At 46.8% G+C, this 27,918-nt stretch overlaps 1 protein-coding gene across 7 annotated transcripts in view; it reads left to right on the forward strand.

Moving 5' to 3' along the window:
• FAM120B (family with sequence similarity 120 member B) overlaps window positions 1-16,208 on the forward strand; it is a 140,481-nt gene extending 124,273 nt beyond the window's left edge. For 5 of the 7 annotated variants that reach the window (XM_075597018.1, XM_075597017.1, XM_075597014.1 and 2 more), the window contains exons 11-12: window positions 153-222; window positions 15,773-16,208. In XM_075597018.1, the coding sequence (XP_075453133.1) occupies window positions 153-222; window positions 15,773-15,794 (92 nt within the window). In that variant the 3' untranslated portion in view covers window positions 15,795-16,208. Of the gene's footprint in view, window positions 1-152; window positions 240-15,772 lie in introns of all 7 variants that reach the window. The other 2 variants (XM_075597020.1, XM_075597021.1) reach the window with 2 other exon arrangements.
• Window positions 16,209-27,918: the final 11,710 nt, after the last annotated feature.

The raw sequence follows: 27,918 nt of genomic DNA on the forward strand, positions 1-27,918 counted from the left end.
AGGGGCCTGATGTGGTGCTTGACTGGATAGGAAAGCCATACCTGTGCTTAGGTCGCCCATCACCTCAAGTGTATTGCAGCTTTTGTTCTAATACTCTGTACTTTAAAGAAACATTTGCTATTCCAAAAATGTGCATGTTATGTTCTCTCCAGCTTTCCCCATGGAGTATAGATCGAGGCGTAGGGGCCAGAGAGGAAGAGGAGGATACCAGCCTTCATATCGGTGATTATAACACAAGTGTGGGTAAAGCTGATGGGCATAGGCATTAAAGGGAGCTGTTTTTTGTTTTTTTTAAATTGTTATTGCTTGTCACATTTCTATATTTATTTGAAATATTTTACAAGAAAAGAAATACAGCGACGTAAATATTTCACTTTCGCTATTTTTATTTATTTATAAAAATGTTTTACCAGGAAGTAATACATTGAGTTACCTCTCGTTTTCAAGTGTGTCCTGGGCATAGTTAATATGACAAATAATACATGGTTACAAATACAGTTACATAAATGAACAGGGTATACATTATATACAATACATTGCATGCACAGTTAGAGAAGATGTATATTATAGGCTTATGTAACAGTTACAGACCAGATTAAAATGTGAGACAGCCTTAGTTTTGAAAGAACTTAAACTGGTGGTGGATGTGAGAGTCTCTGGTAGGTTGTTCCAGTTTTGGGGCGCACGGTAAGAGAAGGAGGAGCGGCCGGATACTTTGTTGAGCCTTGGGACCATGAACAGTCTTTTGGAGTCAGATCTCAGATGATAAGTGCTGCATGTGGTAGGGGTGAGGAGCTTGTTCAGATAGCTGGGTAGCTTGCCCAGAAAGTATTTGAAGGCAAGACAGGAAAGGTGAACTTTGCGCCTAGACTCCAGTGATGACCAATCTAGTTCTTTGAGCATTTCGCAGTGATGTGTGTTATAGTTGCATTGGAGAACAAAACGACAAATTGAATTGTAGAGGGTGTCAAGTTTGCTAAGGTGGGATTGAGTTGCCGAGCCATATACTATGTCTCCATAGTCAATAATTGGCATTAGCATCTGCTGTACGATACGTTTTCTGACCAGGAGACTTGGGGAGGGTTTTTTCCTGTAAAGTACCCCTAGTTTGACATAGGTCTTGGTTGTCAGGGTATCAATGTGCATCCCGAATGTTAAGTGGGAGTCAAGCCATATGCCCAGGTATTTAAAACTAGTAACAGGAGTTAGGGTGGTGTTAGTGTTGGTTCTAATGTGGAGCTCAGTCGCTGGAAGCTTTAAAAATTTAGTCTTGGTCCCAAATACCATTGTTACAGTCTTGTCAGTGTTTAAAAACAGTTTGTTTTGAGAAATCCAGTTTTCGAGTCTCAAAAAGTCAGACTGAAGTATGTGTTGAAGGTCAGAGAGGCTATGGCTGTGTGCATATAGGATTGTGTCTTCTGCATACATGTGTATTGAGGCTTCCTGACAAACTGTGGGGAGATCATTGATGAACACTGAGAAGAGTAGGGGCCCCAGAACAGAGCCTTGCGGGACGCCACAGGTGATATCCAGGGGGTTAGAGTTAGAGCCAGAGATGGACACATGCTGGGATCTACCTGATAGGTAGGACTGAAACCAGTTTAAAGCATGCTTCCCTATTCCAGAGCTCTGGAGTTTGTTAAGCAGGATGGCATGATCAACAGTATCAAAAGCCTTTGCAAAATCTAGGAATACTGCACCAGTGAGTTGACCCCGTTCCATTCCACACTGGATTTCATTGCAAATTTTTAGCAGGGTAGTTACGGTAGAGTGTTTGGGGCGAAAGCCAGATTGGAATTGGCTAGGGAAATTTGTCTTGTTATAGTAATCGCTTAATTGGGAGTGGACACATTTTTCCATGACTTTGGATAGGATTGGGAGAAGGGAGATTGGCCTGTAGTTTGAGACAGTGTTTTTGTCCCCACTTTTGAAGATTGGGACAACTCTGGCAGCTTTCCAGGTCTTAGGGATATGGCCTGCAGACAGGATAGAGTTGACTATGGAAGCAATTGGTTTGGCAATTGCTGGGGCACCAAGTCTTAGGAACCTAGATTGTAGTAAATCAGGTCCACATTGGCTGCTTAGTTTTAATTTGAGAAGTGCTTGTGTAATCTCCTCTTCGGATACTGGGCAAAATTGAAATTTGTGGGCAGTGTTGGGAGGAGGTGGGGCTATAGGGGTACTCCCAGGATGAGATTCAGGTTTGTGGTCTGGGCTGCGTTTCGCTAATAAGTTAGTAGCACACCCCACAAAGTAATCATTGAATGCATTTGCAATGTCGGTGGGGTTTGTCAGAGTAATATCGCCCTTAGTGATGTTACTTGGCTGTTGATGGTTAGTAGGCTGGAATATGTTGTTGATAACCTTCCAGAAGTTAGCTGGGTTTGATGTGTTCTGGTGGAGATTTTCAGAGTAATATTGTGCTTTTGCATGCCTTGTTTGCCTTGTGCACATGTTCCGCAGGCATCTGTAGTGATTGAGATCCTTGGTAGTGCCAGTTACTTTGTGGCTTTTCCACAAGGCATCCCTGAACTGGTAGAGTGCTATAAGGTCAGGTGTAACCCATGGAAGGTGGGCACCCCGTACCCTTATTCTGCGTAGTGGAGCATGGGTATCACAGAGTTTTAAGAACTCGGATTGGAAATAGTCGAGTGCAGAATCAGGGTCAGGAATTAAATCGATTCTGTGCCAAGGGCAGTTGGTAAGGTCATCCAGAAACTGTTGTGGGTTAAAGTTTCTGAATGTTCTAGTGAGGAGAACTTTAGGGCTTGATTGGGGCGGTTTAATTTTCCTTACACAGTACACTATTGCATGGTCACTGAAAATGTCAGGAAGGATGCCAGAGGATTGGATTCTGCTGTGATTTGAGGAGAGTATCTAGTCAAGCAAGGAATGGTTGTGCGATTTCAGGTTTGTCCGTGTGGGTTGGGAAATGAGTTGCGATAGGTTAAGCGATTTAATTTGTGTGTGGATTTTGTGGTTTTTAGGGTCAAGCCAATTGAAGTTGAAATCCCCAAGAACTAGCAGCTCACTCTTCTCATTCAGAGAGGAAATGGAGCCAAGAAACTGGGTGATATCAGTCAGAGATTGTAGAGGGGCTTTAGGGGGGCGGTAGATGCCAGCTAGCAAGATGGGCTTAGAAAAGGGGAGGCAGATTCTGCCAACTAGGATTTCAAAAGAGGTTTGGCTTGGGGGGCAATTTAACAGTGTAAATTGTAATGTGTCTGCAATATAAAATAACACCCCTCCTCCTCTCTTTGACCTATCTCACCTAAAAATGGAGTATCCCTGAATGGCAATATGTGCATCAGGGGTTTTAGGGGTTAGCCATGTTTCTGTAAGAACGATGGCTTTTGGTTTATGCACAAGGCACCATGCTCTTAGTTCATCCAGTTTGGGCAGTAGACTCCGGATATTTATATGGGTGACAGATAGCCCTTTTTGGAATTTGAAGGGGGTATTCTCAGGGGTGTGGGACAGAGTTGAAGTGGGAGGGCCTGGGTTAGATTCAATATCACATGCTAAAGAGAGTAATAGTATGATTAGAAATTTGAGTAGTTGTTTGCAAGTTGTTACTTTATGATGTTTGCCATTTGTGTGTGTGGTGGTTGGTGTGCTGGTTTTCAGAGTTCTGCACCAACATTCAGTAGATAGTGCAAGGCTTTTGAGTAATCCAGGATGTATGATGATGTTGGGTGTGGGCCAGGAGGGAGGCGTATGTAGTGGATAAAGAGAATAACATTCCAATGAGGCCATGAGAAAGAACAAAGTGGAGGTAAAAAGCAGGTTCATTATGGCAGAGGTAGGTAATGCTGCATGGAGCTGTTTTGAGCCAGGTGTGTGTGTGTGCGCAGACTAAACAGCAGGAATCATAGTGTGATCAGAATAGCTCACCGTTTGTTGCCATGTGCAGTAGGATGCAGTCCCCAGTCACCTTTAGTCAAACTATAGTCTAACTATCTTCTCATTTAAAAGCTCACTTTAAATGCCTCACTAAAATGCCAATGCAGGTCCTGCAAATGCAGAAGGGGTATTGGTTTTATACAGCTAAAGCAGTCACATGACCCTCCCCCTATGGGCGAGGAGGTGGATTCCAGGAAGGGTTGAATTCTTTTATGTGTTGGCGGCGAGATGTAAGGAGCCTGTTCCAGCCCCCTCCCGAATAATTGTAGCATAACAATATTCATACACTGTTTTTACAAAATGAAACTGAAAATAGTGTGTTACACTGGCGACACACTTTATTCGAGCTTGGCTAGTCCCACGAATTCGGGTATACCCGGGTGTATTGAGGTTTGTGACTGTTTTCTGCCCGAGTGCATTGAGTTATTTTCCAAGCAGGGATTGAAGCATTTTATTCCCGCTGTCTGCAATACTGCACAGTATATATATATATACTGCATTACAATTCATGAATTTATGCCATCTGGTAGACACGCGAAGCATTGCAGCCTATTAAATCCTAATCATTATCATTTAACAGATCAGCCGCCAATCATCCAGGCATGAACCCAGGCTGGGAAGGCAAATGCAACGGGGCTTGTCAGAGGTGAGGAGTGGCGCATTCCAGGTATCTGCCAGGTACATACCGGGTATTTGCTCGAATAAAGTGTGTCGGTGCAGTAGGTGCCCCAAGGAAAACAGGAACTAAGCTGCCCAACTTTACAAATAAATCACATTCAAATCTTCTCTGACTGCAGGAAATATAACAGTACGTTCATTTTAAGAGATTTAAGGGTTTTAGTTCAATAAGGGGACACCCTGTCAATCAAAGAGTAACACTCCATGTGTAGGTATTTGGGGATCCTATGTTCTCAACAGGCAAATTCCGGCACAAAGTCGTTATTATTGTCGCATCTCGCACTGAAATATACTTGCGCCCGGCAGTGTCTATGTATTAATCTTAGTTGGGGTAAAAGGAGCACTCGTTTAAGGGGTGTTTATGCCATGGGTGCAAACTGGGGGGCATAGAAAAATCCATGCTGCACATATAGGGGTAAAAAGGAAAGCACTGCCGTGGACTTGTGCAAAGTGATCCACTGGTAATTAAATAGCACTTTGCACAAGTCCACGAGAGTGCTTTCCTTTTAACCCTTAATCTTAGTTGCGTCATTTTCAGGTATATCTGCATCTGCCGGCGACAAGAAGAGGGATTTTTGGAGGAATTGGGGAGGGTTACATATGCATATTGGTGCAGGTCTATGTATTAAAAAAATGTGCGTCTTGCGTTACTTTTCCTAGCGTTTTCTGCGTTGGTTTTCTCTGTCGCCTTAGAGGTGGCGAAAGTCTTGGTGTTTTAGTGCAGAATACACCAAATTAAAAAAACAGTAGCAATACACATCGTAAATATGTCGCGTCTCAGACACAAAACAAAATGCTATTTATTTGTACGCAGCTGCGTCAGCGCACACGTACCCCTTGGTACATAGGTCAGGAGTCATCAAAGATGCAGGGTATAGCACACAATCTGGCTGTGACTGCCATTTAGTTCAATGGTCGTTACCAGCGGATGGGGGCACGATAACCCTCACTACTCTATGATGACTCCCAGCCATTGAGCTCTAGAACTGAATGGAGGTATGTCACAAACATGTCAATATTGAAGATAGTTGCTATTCTCTGGAAGGTAAGTATCTGTGTTATACAGAATCCCCAATGTGTCAAGCTGTGACCTCTTAAGGTGAATTACAAATTATTATATTATCCTTTATTTGTAAAGCGCCACCATAATCTGCAGCGTGGTACAGCGGGGGTTATGTATATTATATAAACAGAATGACATACCAAGTAAGGACAACCCGATACAAATGGTAATGAGGGCCCTGCTCCTGAGTACTTACGAGAGCTTTCAATCTAGAAACAATGCTTTTAATGTTTTCTAGACTTTTTTTCTTATTTATTTTGGGGGTAAAAGGGCGTATGGGTCTGTGAGGGTTGCGTCACTTAGCAGCCCTAAATTGAACATATCAAGAATAGAAGTCTTAATAGATATGTTTCCATCTATTATTTTCCTGCTCATAATTACTTGCTGCGATTCTTTTAAGAGTAGAGCACACAGAATATACAATATGGTATGTTTAACTCCACAATTATGCAGTGCGGCAGGCAAATGCACCCAGAATACCTTTTTTTAGGGTAGATCTTCTGTACTTCCAAAGAGAGGAATGAAAAAAAGACAAGTCACTTATATTCCTAATTTGCACCAATGTTTCACTAACACACAAATCCTCAGAGTCACAGCCAAATTCATTTGTTTCTCATCCTCACTTTTGCAGTGAATTGTAAACGATTTTTTAATAGCGAAACAATTTAAAATGTAAGCGCCACTGAGTGAGAAACGCAACATATTCCCAATTGTGTACAGTCAAAAGGGTCTGCTCTTCAGTATAATGCAATGCAGTGAACTACTAAACTGTTCTGACTAAACCAGAATGTTGCAGAATTATAGCAGAGATATTGCATGCATAAAAATACTTCTTCACATCACGTAATCCCCAAAATTATAAATATATAGATTCATTTCCTGATCTCAATGTCCTCTTTTTTAGTTCTAATCACATACTTGCGAAATATTCTGTTAACTATCCATTTCAAACAAGCTATACTGTCCTGGAATAGGGGAACATGTTTTAAACTGGTTTCACTCCTACCTATCAGGTAGATCCCAACATGTGTCTATTTCGGGCTCTAATCCCTTGGATATCACCTGCGGTGTCCCGCAAGGCTCTGTTCTGCGGCCCGTACTATTTTCAGTCTTCATCAGCGATCTACCTACAACTTGTAAGGCAGCTTTAATGCACATGTATGCGGATGACACAATCTTATATGCACACAGCCCTAGCCTCTCTGACCTTGGACACGTACTTCCATCTGATTTTTAGAGACTTCAAAAGTGGCTTTCCCAAAACAAACTGTTTTTAACTACTGGCTAGACTGTAACAATGGTATTTGGGACCAAGGCGACATTTCTAAAGCTACCAATGATGGAGCTACAGATCAGAACCAACTCTAATACCATCCTAGCCCCCGTCACCAGTTTTAAATATCTGGGCATATTGTTTGACTCCCATTTAACATTTGGGTTGCACATTGATACCCTGATGTCCAAAACCTATGCCAAACTAGGTGTACTTTGTAGGAACAAATGCTCCCTGTGCCAGCTTGTCAGAAAGCAGATTGCACAGCTAATTGCTAATGCCAGTTATAGACTATTGAGACATAGTATATGGTACAGCACCCCAAACTCACCTTAACAAAGTAGTCACCCACTCCAACTCAATATGCCACTTTGTCCTCCAATGTAACTACAGCACACATCACTGCAAAATGCTCAAAGAACTAGATTGGCCATCACATGAGTCAAGGCGCATAGTTAATTTTTCCTGTCTTGCCTTCAAATACTTCCTGGGCAAGCTACCCCACTATGTGAACAAGCTCCCACATGCAGCACTTTCTAACAAAGGTTGGACTCCAAAAGACTGTTCACGGTCCTAAGGTTCAATAAACAATCCGGACGCTCCTCCTTCTCTTACTGTGCACCTCGTAACTGGAACAATCTACCCGAGACTCTCAAAGCTGCTATCAGTCTAAGTTCTTTCAAAGCTCAGGCTGTCTCACATTTTAATCTGGTCTGTAACTGTTACATACACCTATAACATATATTATCTTTAGCTTCACATTGGAGAAGGTGTCAACTTTAACCACCCACAAAGCAACGTGAGGGGTAATTTATATGCAATGTAACAGAAAAGGGGCTGTACTTATCATGTAAAGCTATGCCATATGATGGGACCATTTTACACAACTATAGTTCTTTGCATGCTTCTCTAATATGTCCAGTATCGCAAGGGTTAAGGACAATAGGAAATTCAATAATTAAGAAGAGAAAATCCTTTTATTTGTTTTACAAAAAAACTGAAACCAAACCTTTAGGCTGCTATGAAAGATGTTGTCACCACCAATCAGGTTTAATAACACAAATTAAAAACATACTGTCCCATTATTTAAGTGATCAAAATGCTGCAGATGCAAATGAAATCTTGAAGACACATTTCTGTGGGTCACATTCAAGATGACTTCAGTTTTCCCTTCTCTCCTTCAAAGACATTCACTCATCATTTAGCGTCCGTGCGTGAACCTTGAATATTTTCAGTTCAGATACCATTTACCAGTTCAACATTGTAAGGATAGTGACAGCAAATAGAGAAATATCACTTGTAAGCACATTCGCACGTCTCAGACAGGTCTGCAACCCTCCCTTTTCCCCATTATCTCTTAGGCTGCGCCTATAGCGACATCGCATCAAAACAAATGCATTGTCGCCGTCGTCGGTGCTTATAGTGCACGCGATGGCGCGACCAAGCGACAGCGCTACCAAAAATCTGGTAGTCACTGATATTTGATTTTTTTCGGCGACGGTCTCCCTTGTGGCCAATCAGAGAGCTTCTCCGTCCCTCTGCCTTCCCCCTTTCTGACGTCACTGGCCTTGTAGCCAGCGACATCGCCTAAACTTAAATTACAACTATCGCAATGGCGATGGGTAACGTCATCGGTCGCGTCGTCGGCTGTATAAGCGCAGCCTTAGGCTGAGTCCCCAGTCTTCACTGTGGCACGCGCGCCCGGCGAGGGGGCGGCGCGTGCACAGCGCTACACCGCAGTCTGGGGGGAGAGGGAAGGTTTGCGACGGGAGGGGGCGTGGCTGTGGGTTTGCGGGGGCGTGGCCATGACGTCCCGCGGCTGGTTCGCCCTTATTGGCTGAACCGCCGGCGGGGGCGTGGCCACGCCTCCCTCGCAGATGTTGAGTTCAAATTCTCCTGCCTCCCTGAAAACTTGTCGCGCACCGCTGGGGAAAGGTGCGCGACAAGGTAGGGACTGGGACCGGCCGGACTGGGGGGGGGCGGGGCTTGATAGCACAGCGCACGCCGAGCCGTGCGCTGTGGCAGTGACTGGGACCACAGCCTTAGCATACAGTGCTTCCACTGCAGCCAGGGATTCTGGGTAATGGCAAGCAAATGAGCACTCAGTGTGTCACTCTTTACTCCTTATACATAGTAACATGGACCCCTATAAGCTTATGCCTGCCGTACTACATAGGGTTGCAGACTTGTCCGAGACATGCAAATGCACCAGAAGGGGTATTATTATTTGCTGTACACTGTATGATGGAGGGTTTTTGTCACTTTTTTTTAACCCACCATAACTTTTTAAATGTAAGGATAGTAAAGAAGAGATGCGAAATCACTGGATTTACCCAATACAACATCCCAAAAAAGAAAACGCCCTTATGTAGCTGAGCTATGTCTCTCCATCTGTCAAGGTGACTTGCGCAAACGTTTTGCTGCAGAGGAGTGAAAATCAGCTCCTTCTCTTGTTTGTTCACTTGGATTTCTCCTGACCTGCAAAAACATTTGTGCGGAGAACCACAAGGTCAGAGAAGGGAATCCTTAGGAGTTGCTTATCTTGTCACCTTCCAAGATGAGACAGGGACCGGCTTGGGCTAATGTTTCTCAAAGCAAGAAAAAAGGAAAATGCAAAGTCTGACAGCTTGTTAGTATAAATAATATAATATAATGATATCCAGTTAAGTATTTTCGCTGCAGGTTCCTCTGACAGTGAAAGTGTTGTTAACTACAGATGTTTCATTTCCTATATGCTATATCCAATGAAAATGACACAACACAAACTGGATGTTATCCCTCTACAGCCAGATGGGCAAAAGGACATAGGTCACTCTGATGCATTGCAGTTGCTTCTGGCACAGAGAAGATTAAAATGGGTCACATGCAAAAAATATTTGTTGTATACATCTTGACCTGTAATGACTTTTAAAAGGCTGTGCTTTAAAATATTTCAACATAAGGCCATGCCCAAGGTTTCTTCACACTTCATGAGGATACTTTACAACGTCAACTTTTTTTCAGGGGGAACTGTCTCTCTCTCAAGTGCAGATATATATACAGTATCTATATGTACATACAGGGAGGTTGATGGGTGGAGAGCAGAAACAAGTGTTCTGTTCCCGGCAGCTCTGGCGGATGCTGGAAGTTTGGCCCGCGTTGGGCTGCCCGGTCCAGCATGTCCTGCGGGGCCCCAGCTCTCTTCAGCTGCAGTACAGGGTCCTCTCTCGCTAAAGCTACCTCACCAGCTCCACAGTGCACCTGGCCAGAGGTTGGGCATGCCGAAAGCTGCCGACAGCCGTGTATATGTGTACATATACATATTGCTAATAAACATGGGGAATTGGCCATTAGGTTCATCACTTTGATTAATACAATCATTCCGCGATACAGTAAGTATTGTGGGTGTTGCTCGTCAAGCACAGGAAGAGATCATTGAGACAGCCATCTTAAATGTGACCCACACAAAATACGCTCCAGGTATCAGCAATGTTGTTTAAATGCATGATAAAGGAAGACTGCTAGATATATTTAGTACATTTCTTGGCTCTATTTCTCCCTCTATTGGTCAGCTTCCTGTTTTGTTCAAAATTAGTTCTTAGATGTTATTTAGACTAACAGTGCACCTTTTTAGTTTCGCAAACATGAAATAAATTATAGTAGGTAAAAAAAAGTGAGAAACAAACTCCACCATGCAGTATACAGAAAATAAAAATATCACTTATGAGCACATTCACGTCTCAAACAGGTCTGCTTTTCACCATTTTCTCTTAGCATACAGTGCTTCCATGGCAGCCAGGGATTCTGGGTAATGTCATGCAAATGAGCACACAGTGTCACCTTTTGATTCTTATTAATTTTAACATGGAGCCCTATGAGCTTCTTCATATTGCAAAGCCAGTATAACCAACTCACACTTATCAGACGCAAAAGGTCGAACAGCTGGCTATGGGTAGGTATACTGGCTATGCACTTCTGTAACTCAGTCAGTGCTGAAAAAGCTGTGTTAGGCTAGGTCCTTGCTGCACCGTGCGCTGCAGGGATAAGAACCACCCATCAATCGGGCCGGCCCGACACGGCCAGATTTTTCTGAAGACAGTAAAACTCTTCAGAACTGGCGACGGAGCGCTGGCCCCCCTGGCGGTTCAGTCAATGAGGGCGAACCTGCTGGGTGACCATTATGGTCATGCCCCCACCACATCCCCCCCCCCCCCCCATTGTTCCCCTGCAGCTGTGCACAGAACGGGGAGCAGAGCTGCACACGCCGCCAGCCTGGCAGGTGCCCGTGCAGCGCCGACACCGGGGCCGTAACCTAGTACGGCAGGCATAAACTTATTGGGGTCCATATTAAAATGGGTAAGAAGCAAAAGGTGAGCACTGTATGCTAAGAGATAATGGGGAAAGGCAGGGTTGCAGACCTGTCTGAGACATGTGCATGTGCTCACAGGTGGTATTTTTATTTGCTGTACTGTACAATAGTTTTGCAAACACACTTATTAAAACGCTCCTCCGGGGTGTTACTATTTAGCTGGCTTTACTCTGTTTGTGTTTCGGCACCAAGCATTTACAATGTTTTGATTTCCTGACACAAGCAAGACCTTTTAGGGCTTTAGGATGGTGTTTCATCTTGGAAAGTGAAATATAAATAGCTTTTTGTTGTTCACTCCAAATCTTCTCTCGTTGTCAACTCCAAATCTTCTTGATTTATTGAAGTGAAACTTCTTTAGTGGCACCTCATTCGTAATGGGACAAAAATGGATTGTGGAGACAGAAAATGAAATGGATGTGACGTCAGTGCTGGCAGTTGAGGCCGGGCTGTGTTCTGCCCACTCCAAAAATCACATGCGGCCGCCGCTCCCCCCACACGGCCGCTGACATGCGGCGGCAGCCGCCAGCGCCGCTCCTAGCGGCCGCCGTTCCCTGCCCGCTGCCGCGTCATGCCAGCTTCTCTTCCGCCCACTCCACCGGCTGAGCAATGATTGGCTGCGGCCTGCGCATGCGCCGCTGGGCTCACGACAGGCAGCATGGGGCGCTGCTCAGCTCAGCTGCCGCCAAGCTCTGTGCGGGTATAGTCCGGCGCCGCCATTCCCCCCACACTGTGCCCTGTCGCCTCCTGCTCTGGTAACAGAGGGGGGGGTTTGAGTGCGCCGCCGGGGAGAGTTTGAGCCCGCCGCCGGGGAGAGTTTGAGCCCGCCGCCGGGGAGAGTTTGAGCCCGCCGCCGGGGAGTGTTTGAGCCCGGCGCCGGGGGGAGTTTGAGCCCGCCGCCGGGGAGAGTTTGAGCCCGCCGCCGGGGAGAGTTTGAGCCCGCCGCCGGGGAGAGTTTGAGCCCGCCGCCGGGGAGAGTTTGAGCCCGCCGCCGGGGAGAGTTTGAGCCCGCCGCCGGGGAGAGTTTGAGCCCGCCGCCGGGGAGAGTTTGAGCCCGCCGCCGGGGGGAGTTTGAGCCCGCCGCCGGGGGGAGTTTGAGCCCGCCGTCGGGGGGGGTTTGAGCCCGCCGCCGGGGAGAGTTTGAGCCCGCCGCCGGGGGGAGTTTGAGCCCGCCGCCGGGGGGAGTTTGAGCCCGCCGCCGGGGGGAGTTTGAGCCCGCCGCCGGGGGGGGTTTGAGCCCGCCGTCGGGGGGGGTTTGAGCCCGCCGCCGGGGGGAGTTTGAGCCCGCCGCCGGGGGGGGTTTGAGCCCGCCGCCGGGGAGAGTTTGAGCCCGGCGCCGGGGAGAGTTTGAGCCCGCCGCCGGGGGGAGTTTGAGCCCGCCGCCGGGGGGAGTTTGAGCCCGCCGTCGGGGGGGGTTTGAGCCCGCCGCCGGGGAGAGTTTGAGCCCGCCGCCGGGGGGAGTTTGAGCCCGCCGCCGGGGGGAGTTTGAGCCCGCCGCCGGGGGGAGTTTGAGCCCGCCGCCGGGGGGGGTTTGAGCCCGCCGCCGGGGGGAGTTTGAGCCCGCCGTCGGGGGGGGTTTGAGCCCGCCGCCGGGGGGAGTTTGAGCCCGCCGTCGGGGGGGGTTTGAGCCCGCCGTCGGGGGGGGTTTGAGCCCGCCGTCGGGGGGGGTTTGAGCCCGCCGCCGGGGAGAGTTTGAGCCCGCCGCCGGGGGGAGTTTGAGCCCGGCGCCGGGGGGAGTTTGAGCCCGCCGCCGGGGGGAGTTTGAGCTCGCCGCCGGGGAGAGTTTGAACCCGCCGCCGGGGAGAGTTTGAGCCCGCCGCCGGGGGGAGTTTGAGCCCGGCGCCGGGGGGAGTTTGAGCCCGCCGCCGGGGGGAGTTTGAGCTCGCCGCCGGGGAGAGTTTGAACCCGCCGCCGGGGAGAGTTTGAGCCCGCCGCCGGGGGGAGTTTGAGCGTGCTGCCGGGGGGAGTTTGAGCCCGCCGCCGGGGGGGGAGTTTGAGCCCGCCGCTGGGGGGGGGGAGTTTGAGCGCGCCGCCAGGGGGTGGGTCTGCTCAGAAGACTCAGACTGAGCCCCCCGGGTACGCAGCTCCGCCAGGGGTGGGGGGAGTCAGGAGAGAGGGGGCAGGACACACACAGAGACACACATACACTGACATACACACATTGACTGACACACACACACACTGACGTACGCGCACACACACTCTGACGCACGCACTCACACTGACGCACGCACACTCGGACGAACACTGACACACGCATGCACGCACGCACACTGACACATACGCACACTCTGACGCACGCGCACACTCTGACACGCACACACTGACATGCACGTACACTCTGACACACGCACGCACGCACACTGACACACGCACACCCCAGTGATGTACCAAACACCGCCCCTGAATGATGTGCCTATTCCTCCCGTCCCCCCTGTGAGCTCCTGCACCCGCTCAACATCCATGATGCCGGTACTGCTGCCACTGCGCTGCTGCCAATAAACATGACCCTGCCAATCAAATTTACTCATGCTCTAACCAGTAATAATATTATTGTTACTTTATATGTTGCTGACAACACACAAAGAAGTTTCCCTTACTATGCGCGTGCACAGCACACACAGCTTTTTTTGTATTTTATTATTTTTTTACTCTAACCCATAAGTATTCTTAGATCTTAAATAAAAAGCACATGGATAGAGATCCGAGAACTCTAAGGGATGTACTGTAAGTTTAAAAACAAGGAGAGGAACAGCCAATGACTTTCTATTAATAAAGTAGTAAGGTAAATTAAACATTAGGCCACAACTTGGTTTTTTTTTACTAAAAAAAAAAAAAAAAAAGCATCTGTGCTGTGGAAAAAATGATTGTAGAGACGCTTTCTAAAACAAGTCCCGATTTCGTTAACAAGAATGTGGAATTGTACATTTGTCAATATGAAAGTAGTGGTCCTCTGTCGTGACGCTAAAAATGTACCTAGTACCATCACATTTCAACTACCTCCTGCAACACGATGATTAACATGCAAGCTACTTTGGCATTGAATGTTAAGCAGTAAATAAACCTTGACTAATATTAGTAGACTTTTTGTGATATATTCTTGTTCTGTGAAATATTGTGCACCACGCCAAAATAGTAAAAAATTATACTGTCTGAAAAATCATAGTATGTGCTCAATGGATTATGGTGACTTCCACACGAATTATATATGTGGAAAAAAATTCCAGGTACATAAAAACAACCCTGAACAATTAAAATGTATAGCTTGGTAAGAAAATGCTTTATTGTGACATAATGTAACAGTGCATCTTTATCAAGGTGTACAGCTTTTGATAACATTAGAAGCTGGTTTCAACCAATCAAATCACCTGTAGTCACTTGGGATGAATTCTTCTTCGTCAGCCAAGATTACTATACAGCACAGCAGTTCCTATGATCAGTGTATATGCTGTATAAATAAAGTCAAAGTAAATTAATTACAATCTGTCGCAAACCAGAAAGTCCATTTAGTTCAAGTGTTCTAATTCGTAAATGCATAAGAACTTTGTCTTAAAGGGGTAAATGCACAGTAATATACATATTTAAAGGGCTACGTGCCAACATTTTCAAGTTGTGTCTGGATGGGAGCAAGGCTAAGACATCCTTAACGTCACGTTATTGGAAGACAACGCAACGTTGCGCTACAATAACATGACGTTAAGCCTATGCTCAGGGCCGCCAAAGGAGGAGAGCCGGGGGGGCCAACGCTGGATGTTTGGGCCGCCGGAGACCTCTCTTCAGATGTAGGGCCCTCTTTAACGCCCCCTCTCACCCAACTTCCGCATCTGGGAGCGGGGCCCCATCTTCCCATCGAGCAATACATGGGTGAGTAAGAGAGGGAAGGGGGGAAGAAATACAGGTGGGAGTGAAGGTCAAAGTGGGTGGATAGAGAGTGGAGGGAATATACAGAGGCGGAGTATGAGAGTGAGATGGGGCAGAGTGAGCAAGAGAGGGGGGACGACTCATAGGGGCCTCCGACAGGGGGGGCCCATGTGGAGACTCTAGTCTTGGGCCCCGGGAAATCTTTTGGCGGCCCTGCCGATGATAATCAGATACACAACAACTGTTGTTTTTGCATATATTTAGCTTTGTGGATATGCATTAACCTCAGGGGAAATCTGTTAATGGTTTCAGGTAACATCATGTTATGAGCCCTAATATAGTGGAGCTTTGTGGATCTAGCGCTAGGAGTCCTCGCACTACCCCTTATTTGGGCTATAACACCCAGTGAGTGGACATTGGCGACACCTTTTCTGTTATGTTTCTTGTTTAACACTATGCAATATAATAAAACATCAAACAATATCCAAAATCCATAGGAAAAAGTTTTTTTCATATATGTATATATGTGTCCAAAAAGAATGCAAAGTAAACAATTTAATTGATTATTAGTGATTTTCTTTTTAATATAATGACTGTGCTGAGTTGGTAAATACTATTTAACACACAATTCTTTTTTTTGTTTTGCAAGTGGCCACAGTAATTTTTCCTAAACTGGAACCGCAAGAAGTTGCACCACAAATCTGAAGGTCACGATTCTCCACTTCACTTCCTGAGCTGCCGTCTTGACACCTCTAAACCCACCAGCCACTTGCACGGACATTTTATTGGTATCGGTTAATAGCTTGGTACGTTTGTAACTGCATAGACACACTGAACAGTGTTACATACTAACATTATGAAAATGCTGGAGCAAATGTCATTGATATATCTGATGCCTTTTATTAGTTTGGCAGCAGTTTTTTTTTAGCTGGGATACTTTTATGAATCGTCCACTCCCTCCCCACCCCCTGTACCCTGTCCCCATGTGGTTACACATTGTGGCTTGTTCAAAATGAATATTAATTTAATGTCTGGGAGAAATGAATGTTAATATAATAAAATGTAACATACAAATCTATAAATAATTGGTATTGTTTTTCTTTATTATTACATAGTGCTTTACAGAATAACATACAATGTTGGTTAAACAAGGAAATCCCATGTTAATACTGTATAATGGAAAATACATTAAAAAAAATAGAACACAATATGTCCTTTATGCAGTAAACGCCAGAGCAGTCCAGTTAACCACTTTAGAGCTTATTTATTGAGGATGTTATAAGAGGAAATGCATGTAAGTGGACATGATAACAGCCTAAGCATATGTAACCATGCTGTAAAATGGCTACAGTCATCTCTCCTGCTGACAGTAAGGCCTGGTAAGTTATGGGCATGCCAGCAGTAATTATGGAGGTTTGCCCTCACACCCTGGTGAGGTGCCCTATGTATGGATGGGAGTGGTCACATGCTCTGAATCCATGATTAGTGATGTCAGAGTTGTGCCAGCCCCCAGAGGATACATAAGGCACAGCACTGCCAAAAGTTAGTGTGTGTTCAGGAGATCATCAGTAGAGTTCAGAAGTTGTTGCTAAGCTGTTGGAAGGTCATGTAAGAGACTATGAGACAAGGAGCAAGTCTGAGTGCAGGCTTGGGAGGAGACAGCTTATAAGACTGTGACCAGGGACCTGGCACAGGGACTATCTCCCTGAGGGGAGATAGGGAATCCACCAATTTGGGGAAAGGACACCTTTCAAAGGGAAGTGCGGTGAACATGAGAGGCTGAGTACACCCACAGTGAGGGGCAGCTGGCCCGCCGCAAGTCAATAAAGATGATCCTGTTAAACCATACCCTCGTGTGTAAGTGTGGAGTGATTACACAAAGGAGTGCACCACAGAGGAGTTCCTCACCAGGACCATCCACAAGCTCACGCTGGGATCCTGATGAGGTGGAGGCGCTGCACTGGATATAGGTAGGACTCAAGCACACTACCTCAGCTGCCTGTCTGGGTTGGCAATCCCCACACAACATCATGCGGGAGACTCAGGAGTCCTGTTGCCAACAGGTGCACCACCAGACACAACCATGTAATGGGGACTGGTTAGAACACAGGGGCCAATGTGAGATTGGGTGGGTCAGGCTTGCTGCAGAAAATCCGTTACACATATAAAAAGCAAAGAGAGGCTACTTACTGTAGAATGGGTTCATAATCAAGAGTGAAGAAGAAACAGCAGTATTCATAGCTTAGTGCCAGAAGGAATAAAGATTGTAGATGGCATCAGAGGTATTTAATGCCTAAGACAGGAGAACAATATTGTATCAAATGCAGATGTTGACCATAAGAATGCAGTGATGGATGTCAAAGGGCCGGCACGCCAGTCTTACTGCTTTCCATCATGTGATTGCTTCACACCATTGACGGGTTTGCAATTGGCCACCGCATTGAGTACAGTACATGTATATCCAAACTATACACATTTTGGTTTTGACGTGGCCCAGGTGACCTTACCAAGAGCACCAATTAATCCCTAACTACACCAATTTACTTCATAATGGTTAGCGTGGGTCGAAAACATACCAGCTGCTGCTGTCAGGAATCCCACAGGCAAAACATTTCACCATTGTTACTGCTGCGGTACTACCGGCTCGCTAACCAATCTGCAGTGCCTCCTCCCTTCCCCTTTTACACAGAAGCCGAGCTCTCCCTACCACCTCTCCTGCTGGGCACTTCTCATCATTGTTGTTGGCACTCTGGCGCTAACAAGCATGTCCTGTCTGCCTCAGCACCTAGTTATGGGGCAGGTGCCTCACAGCCTTGTAGCAGGCAGATTGCCTTCATCTGAAGAGGACATTTTTGCACACCTGCCAAGTCTCATTTTTCCATTAAGTTGTCCTATTTTGGTTCGGAAACCCCAAATCTTTCTGATCTGTATTCCTAAATGCTGCAAATTCTGTATTCATAGATGGTAAAAGGAACTTCGAGGCACACAGACCTGTGCATTTATTTGGATACTCTCTTATCTCTTAGTACTGTATTAAGAAAGAGGCTCAGCAACCCTAACCCTTGCATGTTTTATACATGAATTAGCAAACAAAGGTAACATTTTGAGCTAACATGTTTTCACAGTAATTTAACCCCTTGTGTGCCACACAGGCCCTGCAATGCATTGCAGACCTGAAAAGATGTTCAATCAAACAAATTGAATTAAAGGTTACTAATTGGCGATAAAATGTTACAATTAATGGCTTGCCCCCTTTTCTTATACGGTCCGCAAAAAAACTTAACATCCACAACGCGACAAATTATTTTTAAATGATTTCAAATTATATTCTTCGATACACAATTTTAATTCCTAATAAAACATTTTGGCAGGTGTCGTTTTCATAACAACATCGCCATCATAAACACTGCATGAACCTACATTTGTGTTGGTAAATGGGTGCAGGGCCGCCGACAGGCTGGGGAGAGCCGGGACAAGTGTCCCCTGCCCAACCTCTGACCAGGCCCAACTTCTGCATTCGGCTACCGGGCTTCTGATTGCCACTGGACCCCAGCTCTCCCCATTTGCTGCAGGCTTCTCTCCCACGCCGAGTGCCACTCTTCCGCCCGTGCGCACCGGAAGTTGGGCCTGAGCGTAAGTTGGGTACGGTTTCCGGGTGGGCCCAGCTTCCGGCACACACTGGCGAGAGATAAAGGCAGGCCTGGCAGGAGGCCCGGCGTGTGAGAGGCCCGAAGCAGCTTGGAAGAGCCAGGGTACCAGGGGCCAGAGACCATCCCCAAGATAAGTGTGTGTTTGTATTTTGTAACAATGGAAGTGTTGTTTGTATTTTAGGGGGGGTGGAGGGGGATATTGTTTGTATTTTGTGAGTGGATACTGTTAGTACTTTGTGGGGGGGTATTGTTGCTGTTATTTGGGGAGTGTTGTTTTAATTTTGTGGGCGGTATTGTGTGTATTGTGGATAGGAGGTAGTGGGAAGGAGTGGGTATAGCAGGGGGGAAAGAGAGAGAGAGATAGGGAGGTGGGGAGTGAGTGAGAAAGAGAGGGGGGAGGAGAGAAATACATGGAGAGAGGGGGGAAATAGAGGAGGGGGCCCACAAGGAGATGTGAAAGGGGAGGCTTGTGATGAAGTGTGACACAGGCGGGGGGGGGAGCATTTTGCTTACCAACATATAGAGAAGTTTGTTTGGAAAAGTACCTGGGCGCTATCTCTGTGTGGTCTGCATGAGATATTTAAAACTAGAGTGTAAAATAAGAAGGGTATAATACAGCCTTTTGATATTGCGTATATATCTTGTGGTGCCCTCCTGTGACTCGGAACCCCAACAGGATCTATCCAGGACCCTTAATGGTAATGGAACACAAGAAAAAATGGGGGAGCACAGTGTGAGGAAGGATGGGTTAAGGTGTATCTTCTTTAGCTGGTAATCAATGTGGTGAAAACACCTCTATTGAAAAATCAGCTTATAGGTTGTATTCAATGGGTGGGGGAAGAACATACAAATGCATGTGTGTGGAGGTAAATGAATAAATCACTTACACGGCCCTGTGTAAGTTCTATCACATCAAGGTTTCTTTGACTCTCAGATCTTCTTTGAGATGCGGATTTTTCTTCTGTCCTGTCTTTATCTTTCGCTGGATCTTGAGTGTTCCTCGTCGTGTAGGTCACTCCTTCCCGGTGATTAACCTCTCATGGAAATGAAAAAGGCAGTTAAATCGATACAGATACAAATGACAGCTATGTTGCGGGGAGGGAATAGGAGGACAATGGAGCGATAAGCTATAAAGATATTGTAATGTTACAATATTCGGCACTCACACGGGCTAATGTGAGTGTTCTCCTGTAATAATATCTTGGTGTCACCTTTGCCAAATAGTCAGAAAATGGTACAAGGCTCCAGATGAAGGGGTCCGTTGCTATCTTGCAATATTTGCAGATAGATGGGTGGGTTTAACCGTATGGTCACCTGGTACTTGGGTGAGAGGGAGGGGTGAGGTAAAAAATATATATATAAATCCAAATACTCACATGGACCAGTGTGAGTACACACTGATAAGGGTTTCTTTCAGCTTCTGGTTTCTTGGTTGATTTCCTCTTTGTGCTAGTGAAACTACAAAGTAGGGATACAGACTATGGGACACTGCTAACTACAGGATGTAAAGAGCTTTATTTAAAAATGAATGAACAAAATGGATACATAAAATAAAAAATATATAAAACGAATGGTGAAACTATATGAGAGAAGCAACTATTGCTTCTAGGAAACTTAAAAAGCAATTTAGGGAGTCATTCAGTGGTAGGTGGTAGGTGGTCTCTTTCTCCGCGTCCGGATAGAGAGCTACAACGTCACCTCTGGCTCCTCTATGATGACTGCAACTGTCCAAAGTGATGAGCTACGCGTTTCGCCCTATACAGGGCTTCCTCAGGCTCGTTGAATATGGAAGGGCTAGGTACTGGCTGTTTTATATGCCAGCTGGCCAATCCCTATCCTGCTTCAATCCGTTTCTTCATCCTAGAGAATTTATTTGGATTATTCATGCTGGGATAATGAGGTAATTTAAATATAAGAACTCACAGCATTTCTTTTTATCTGACCAGAACAAACAGCTGTTTGCCAAGTAGCCTTGTTAATAGTTTACTCCTAGGAACCACAACATTGGTGCATTTAAGTATCTTTGGCAGGACATAAATCACCTGATGTGGCAGTTTGTACTTACTGCTGTTTAGTAACTCTGGTACCAACATTTTATATTTGACTACTACCTCTTCCCCCAATCTCCTTTTTTTTAAATATATTTGGACCTTGACAGCTATAGAAATGTACGATTATCAGGTATTTGAATAATGAATGTGGCATTCACATAGTCTTGTGAATAATCAGGAAAATGTATTATTATAAGGTTTTGAAAAAGGTACAGGAAAATTGTGGATAGTAGATAGTTAAAAGATGATTTTTTGCTGAGCACCCATGGCAGATAGACAAATTATTTTCGGGGGTGCCCTTTTTTCCTATCTAAGGGATTGTTAAATATGGCATGCATCATTTATTAACCCCTTCACTGTCAGAGAGGTCTGCAACAATGTGCAGGTCAGTGTTATTTAACCTTTTTTTGAAAAATCAGCTTATAGGTTGTATTCAATGGGTGGGGGGAGAACATACAAATGCATGTGTGTGGAGGTGAAGGAATAAATAAATGAATAAATCACTTACACGGCCCTGTGTAAGTTCTATCCCATCAAGGTTTCTTTGACTCTCAGATCTTCTTTGAGATGCGGATTTTTCTTCTGTCCTGTCTTTATCTTTCGCTGGATCTTGAGTGTTCCTCGTCGTGTAGGTCACTCCTTCCCGGTGATTAACCTCTCATGGAAATGAAAAAGGCCGTTAAATCGATACAGATACAAACGACAGCTATGATGCTGGGAGGGAATAGGAGGACAATGGAGCGATAAGCTATAAAGATATTGTAATGTTACAATATTCGGCACTCACACGGGCTAATGTGAGTGTTCTCCTGTAATAATGTCTTGGTGTCACCTTTGCCAAATAGTCAGAAAATGGTACAAGGCTCCAGATGAAGGGGTCCGTTGCTATCTTGCAATATTTGCAGATAGATGGGTGGGTTTAACCGTATGGTCACCTGGTACTTGGGTGAGAGGGAGGGGTGAGGTAAAAAATATATATATAAATCCAAATACTCACATGGACCAGTGTGAGTACACACTGATAAGGGTTTCTTTCAGCTTCTGGTTTCTTGGTTGATTTCCTCTTTGTGCTAGTGAAACTACAAAGTAGGGATACAGACTATGGGACACTGCTAACTACAGGATGTAAAGAGCTTTATTTAAAAATGGCATGCATCATTTATTAACCCCTTTACTGTCAGAGAGGTCTGCAACAATGTGAAGGTGAGTGTTATTTAACCTTTTTTTGGTTAAGAAACAATATCATTTTATTGTCAAATTCTGAGGAACCCCGACCCTTTCTAATGGTGCGTCTGTGATCAGATGCATTGTTAGAAACCCCAATCCTCTCTAATAGCGCGTCCGAGATCCGATGCATTGTAAGTAACCCCAACCCACTCTAATAGCGCGTCTGGGATCAGAGGCATTATAAGGAACCCCAACCCTATCTAATAGCACGTCTGAGATCAGATGCATTGTAAATTCTTCTGTATTTGGTACAGTTTTCAAATGACTTGAAAATTTGCAGAGAACCCTTTAGGAATGCATAGAGAACCCCTGTTGATAAAATACTGGTGTAGAGATATGTGCTTTATCGTATGCAAAATAGGCAGCAAAGTGGATATTGCAACATTTTGAGGTATGCTCCACAAAGCAAAATGGTCCCTTTATATCTAATATTTTAAGCAACCGATTTCGCTAATTTTAATTTCGGTCACATGCAGCAAAATGTTTTCGAATTGTACATAAAATATTTAGTAGACATGCAAGGTTGGTGGGTTTACAAATTTTTAACCTTTCCTCCACTTGTGAAAGGTAGTTTTTAATGTTGGTGCTTTCATAGGGTAGAGGGTGAGGTTGCAGATATCATGGTATGAATATATTCAAGATGGTTGCCCATGGCAAAACCTCCAACCTTTTTATCTTATATTACCACAAATGGACTGTCCCAGTCACGTTTGTATTAGGTAAGCAAACTGTGTTTTTAGATACGGTTAACTAATTAGTGATGTCGCATGCAATGGAATGTTTGATGCCTTTGCTGGTAGAAGGACCTGCTGCAATTGGGTGACCAGATTTTCTAAAGTAGAAACCGGGACACATAAAAGAAATTATTTATAAAACAAATTACATCACTTCAAAAGAAATCTTATAATGGTATTTGTCTAATAGCATGTGTGCTTTATTATTGATTTATTTCAGTTTCCTAACATACCACAAACTCTCAAGTGTAGCAAAATGATGGTTTGGTTTATACTTGTAACCCCCCCGTGTGATGATATAGAGCACACCAGGTGTTCACCGCACTCCAAATGAATACAAGAGAATTAATGATGCTAAAAATGCTATTGTGTATTATTGAGCAAAGAACATATAACAACAATATGTACACGCAATATTATTGTATATCATTGCGCAAAGAACACGTAACAACAATATGCAAACGTAAGTTACAGGAAGGGGTGGAGGGGTAGTGAGGAAAGGGGGATGTGATATCATTAATCAAGTGAGGGTAGGGTAAAGAAACCACTAAAGTGGAAGGATGTCTCCCGAACCTGACGAAGGATCGCGAGATACGAAACGCGTAGTTCGGGCAACGTTCACTTGTTTGGCTCCTGCTGACCACCGTAGTGCTACGTCGTCATTACCCTCCAGCCCTGCGGACCGGACGCGCTCTACAGAGGAGCTCCTAGTGAGGCGCAGCCCGGACCAGTTCAGGAGCGCTGTTGTTTTTTACATCGGGTGCATTTTGAGGACTCAATTCCCAGCACTTTACACCACTACACACTCAGAGGGACGAGACGCCAGTTTACCAGTGCTAAAGACACCTTGTGTGGCACAGATTCACACATGGCCGTGTGAGTCCTTACTACTTTTATATCCATCATTTCCCCACCACTCCTGGTTATTCCCCTTACTTTATGGTGGATAGCTATTGTGCTATATAGCTATTTGGTTTGTGTGTCATTCCCTCACGCATCCCTTACCTGTCTGTACGCTGATAATAATACATGAGTTGTCCGTTTTTTGCAGTATGTATCATTTATTTTTATTCTCTTTTTTGCGCTCCCCTACTTTTCTTCCTATTATCTACTGAGGATCGCAGGGACGAACCTCCTCGGGTCGAGCAGCATAATCTACGACGGGCCAGTATTATCTCTTTTACTTTCGTTGCCCCACTCTGTGTGTCTGTATATCATATCAGACACATTAGAGTATACTTTCCCCTCCAGAGTGAGCTTTATTGGAGCGCCCTAGTCTCTTTCTACAATACAGTGGACTATGTCATCTAGCATGTATGCTGCTTAATGCAATGAACACCTGACACACCGTAATACAGATACTGTAGGACCTGAAAGCAATAAACACACTAGTGTATGATCTACAATTGATTAGTATGGTGTATGATCCACACATTCCCACTGCCCCATGGCAGATTTCTCCAATGTGCTATAGACAAGTGACTGTTAATGGACAATATAGCAGCCAGTGATAACAACTGTGGAAAAGGTGGGACTAAGAGAGAGAGGAGCCTTTAAAAAGGGGGGCGGCCATGTTGATGGCAGATCTGCACGGACCTGAGTGCTCTCAGATTCGGTCGAGGATTGGAGTTTGTGCACGTGGCAGCAAGAGCAGGGAGTTACAGTCGGGACATCATCGAGAGTTCGAGCGCTGTCAGAGTGGACACTCAACAGCTACAAAGCACAACGGTACCGAAGCACAATTTTCGAAGTACACGCCTGCAACTGTTAGTACACAACGAGCTCCCACTGTGTGCCGACACCATCATAAAAAACAATATACTCAGGATTGGGTATAACGCGCCACTGACTCTGACTTACAGTACACCTTTGCAGCATTATTGGGAACTGTATTTTCATTGTATGTTGTATGTGGTGATCCTCTTCTGAGGAACACAGGTTGCCCAAGTTATTAAGGGTACAGTAAACCCGTTGTACCATCCATATACTGTCTGCATTTTCTCCTGCCATCTGACCGTAGGCCACGAGTGACCCATTAAGTTATCAATAGGGACTCAGGCCCCCACCTTAGCCATAGTCATAAGTCTGAGAGCTAAAAAGAAGTGGTTACCTATTGATAAATCATTTAATTAGAGTTTACCAATATATTTCAAACGTTTACTCTTTGATATGATCGATCACATAAAAACATGCAGTGGCTAATGTTTTTTTAAATAGTTTTAAGTTTGTCCACAGAAAAGTTAAAACTGGGACTTTTGAATGATTTTGAGAAAATTGTCAGGACACCGGGGTGTTTAATGAAAATTCGGGACTGTCCCAGCTAAACTGGGACATATGGTCACCCTAACCTGCGATTCATTTAATAGTATTGCAGTCTAATCATGCAGTGAAGGGGTTTAAATTGTTATGCTTTGGGGATATGGGATTTAAAAGCCTGATTTGGTTATGTTTGGTTCTATATACTGTATACCACATATGGTATGTGTAATAGTTCGAGGGGATGTGGTATACAGTATTTATATATATTTATATATATATAAAAAACTCAAAAGATGTTTGTCTGTGGGTTTGTGCACGATCTCATTGGCTGTCATTGCATGTCAAGCTCTCTCATTGGCTGACTGCGGGGCAGGCCTTGCCTGTCATTGGCTCCCATTGCTTGACTACAGGGCGGGCCTTGGCTCTCATTGGCTCTCACGGTCTCTTGAGGGCAAGTCGGGGTGACGTCACGCACGTTCGGAGCTGGAGGGAACCAGAGGCCGCCGCCGCGCAACCCTCCCGTCTGCCACCGCAGCGGACAGCCGCCAACAGGGGAGGTCTGCCAGGGTGGGCGTCCTGGGCCCCATGGGTCTGTAAAAAAACCTGCAAGGTGGCTGCACCCACCTGCCGCAGCGCCGGAAGTCAGCTTTTCTATGCTTCTGGCGCGTGCATGCCGCCGGGCCCCCGCAGCACCGTCACCCCCTGGCTCCCCAGCAGCACTGTCACCCCCCCTTAGCACCGCGAGGCCCCAGCAGTACAGCCACGCTGCTACCGCCCCTCCCCCCCCCCAGCAGCCCCTTGCACGCCGCCGGGCCCCCACAGCACCGTCACCACCTAGCCCCCCCGCAGCACTGTCACCCTCCCCGTGGCCGCCCCCCCGCAGCATTGTCAGGCTGCTACCACCCCCCCGCAGCACCGCCATTCCCCGCGCCGGCCCCCCCCCCCCGGAACTGCCAGACACCCCCCCCCGCAATACCGCCATATGCAATATGTATTGGGGGGTATTTTTATATATTTTGGAGGACGTGGGGTATTTTTTAAATGTATTGTGAGGGTCTCGCATATTTTAGCAGTGTGTCCAGGATTTTTTGGACAAGCCACCTGGCAACCCTAGCCGCCGCTCCCCAGCCATCCTGCAGCCACTGGCCTAATGCGCCCACCTCTCCCCTTGGCAACCCCCCCATTAGCAGCCACCGGCGCCCCCCGATGAGCACCTACCAGCGCCACCGACTAGCAGCAGCAGCCACCGCCATCCCCAGTAGGAGCCGCCACCGGCCCACCCCGCAGCCGCCACCGGCCCACCCCGCAGCCGCCACCAGCCCACCCTGTAGCCACTGGGCTAGACCTGAGACCTTCCACAAGGTAAGTCAGATTTTTATTTGTATTGGGGGGTGGGTGGGGTTATATTTTTAGATGTAGTGGGGGGCGGGGGGGTATATTTTTATATGTACTGGGAGGAGCTGGGGGGGTATATTTTTATATGTACTGGGAGGAGCGGGGGGTATATTTTTATATGTACTGGGAGGAGCTGGGGGGGTATATTTTTATATGTACTGGGAGGAGCTGGGCGGGTATATTTTTATATGTACTGGGGGGGCGGGGGGGTATATTTTTATATGTACTGGGAGGAGCTGGGGGGGTATATTTTTATATGTACTGGGAGGAGCTGGGGGGTATATTTTTATATGTACTGGGGGGGCGCGTGGGGGAGTATTTTTATATATATTTGGGGGATTAAGTAAAAGTGGCAAGCTAAAAAAAATTTTGACGTAGTCGGTGCGCTATGGGTTGGGGGGGTCCTGCTCCTTTCATTTGTCCTGGGCCCCAGGATTTCTGTTGACGGCCCTGCCACCAACTAACAACCCGCCCGGCCCACAGTAAGTCAGCTGCCGCCAACCAACCAGCCGACCCCCCTCACCCACCGCCGAACAACTTGCCCCCGCAGACAACAGCTGCCGGCACCCGCACTCAGCCGCCGCCGCTGTCGGCACACCAGCCCGCCCGCACCACCCCTGAGCCGGTGTCAATAAAAACTCCTGCCTGCTCCCCCCAATGAGCCAACGCCAACGAACAACCCTCCCACCCGCATCCCCACTGAGCTGCCGCCCACCAACCCTCCCGCCCGCACCCCCACTGAGCCGCCGCCCACCAACCCTCCCACCTGCACCCCCACTGAGCCGCCGCCCACCAACCCTCCCGCCCGCACCCCCACTGAGCTGCCGCCCACCAACCCTCCTGCAAGCACCCCCACTGAGCCGCCGCCCACCAACCCTCCCGCCCGCACCCCCACTGAGCCGCCGCCCACCAACCCTCCCGCCCGCACCCCCACTGAGCTGCCGCCCACCAACCCTTCCGCCCGCACCCCCACTGAGCCGCCGCCCACCAACCCTCCCACCCGCACCCCCACTGAGCCGCCGCCCACCAACCCTCCCGCCCGCACCCCCACTGAGCCGCCGCCCACCAACCCTCCCGCCCGCACCCCCACTGAGCCGCCGCCCACCAACCCTCCCGCCCGCACCCCCACTGAGCCGCCGCACACCAACCCGCCCGCCCGCACCAACAGTGACCCGAACACCAAACTGTTGTGAAGGGGTTGGATACGGAGTTGTTAACGGGGTGGACAGGAGCTGTGAAGGGGGGGGGGATCCGAAATGTGAAGGGGGGGAACGGAGCTGTGACCGGCGGGGGACCGCAACTGTGAAGGGGTGGAATTTAGCTGTGAAGGGGGGGGGGAATGGAGCTGGGAAGGGAGGGGGACCGAGCTGTGATGGGGGGGGGGGGCAGCTGTGAACAGGGGGGGGAAACCCTGTTGTGAAGGGGGGGGAAATCGGAGATGTGAACGGGGGGGAGCCACAGCTGTGAACGGGGGGGACG

Source organism: Ascaphus truei, chromosome 4 (assembly GCF_040206685.1).
Source record: "Ascaphus truei isolate aAscTru1 chromosome 4, aAscTru1.hap1, whole genome shotgun sequence".
In the NCBI taxonomy this organism is placed as follows: Eukaryota; Metazoa; Chordata; class Amphibia; order Anura; family Ascaphidae; genus Ascaphus; species Ascaphus truei.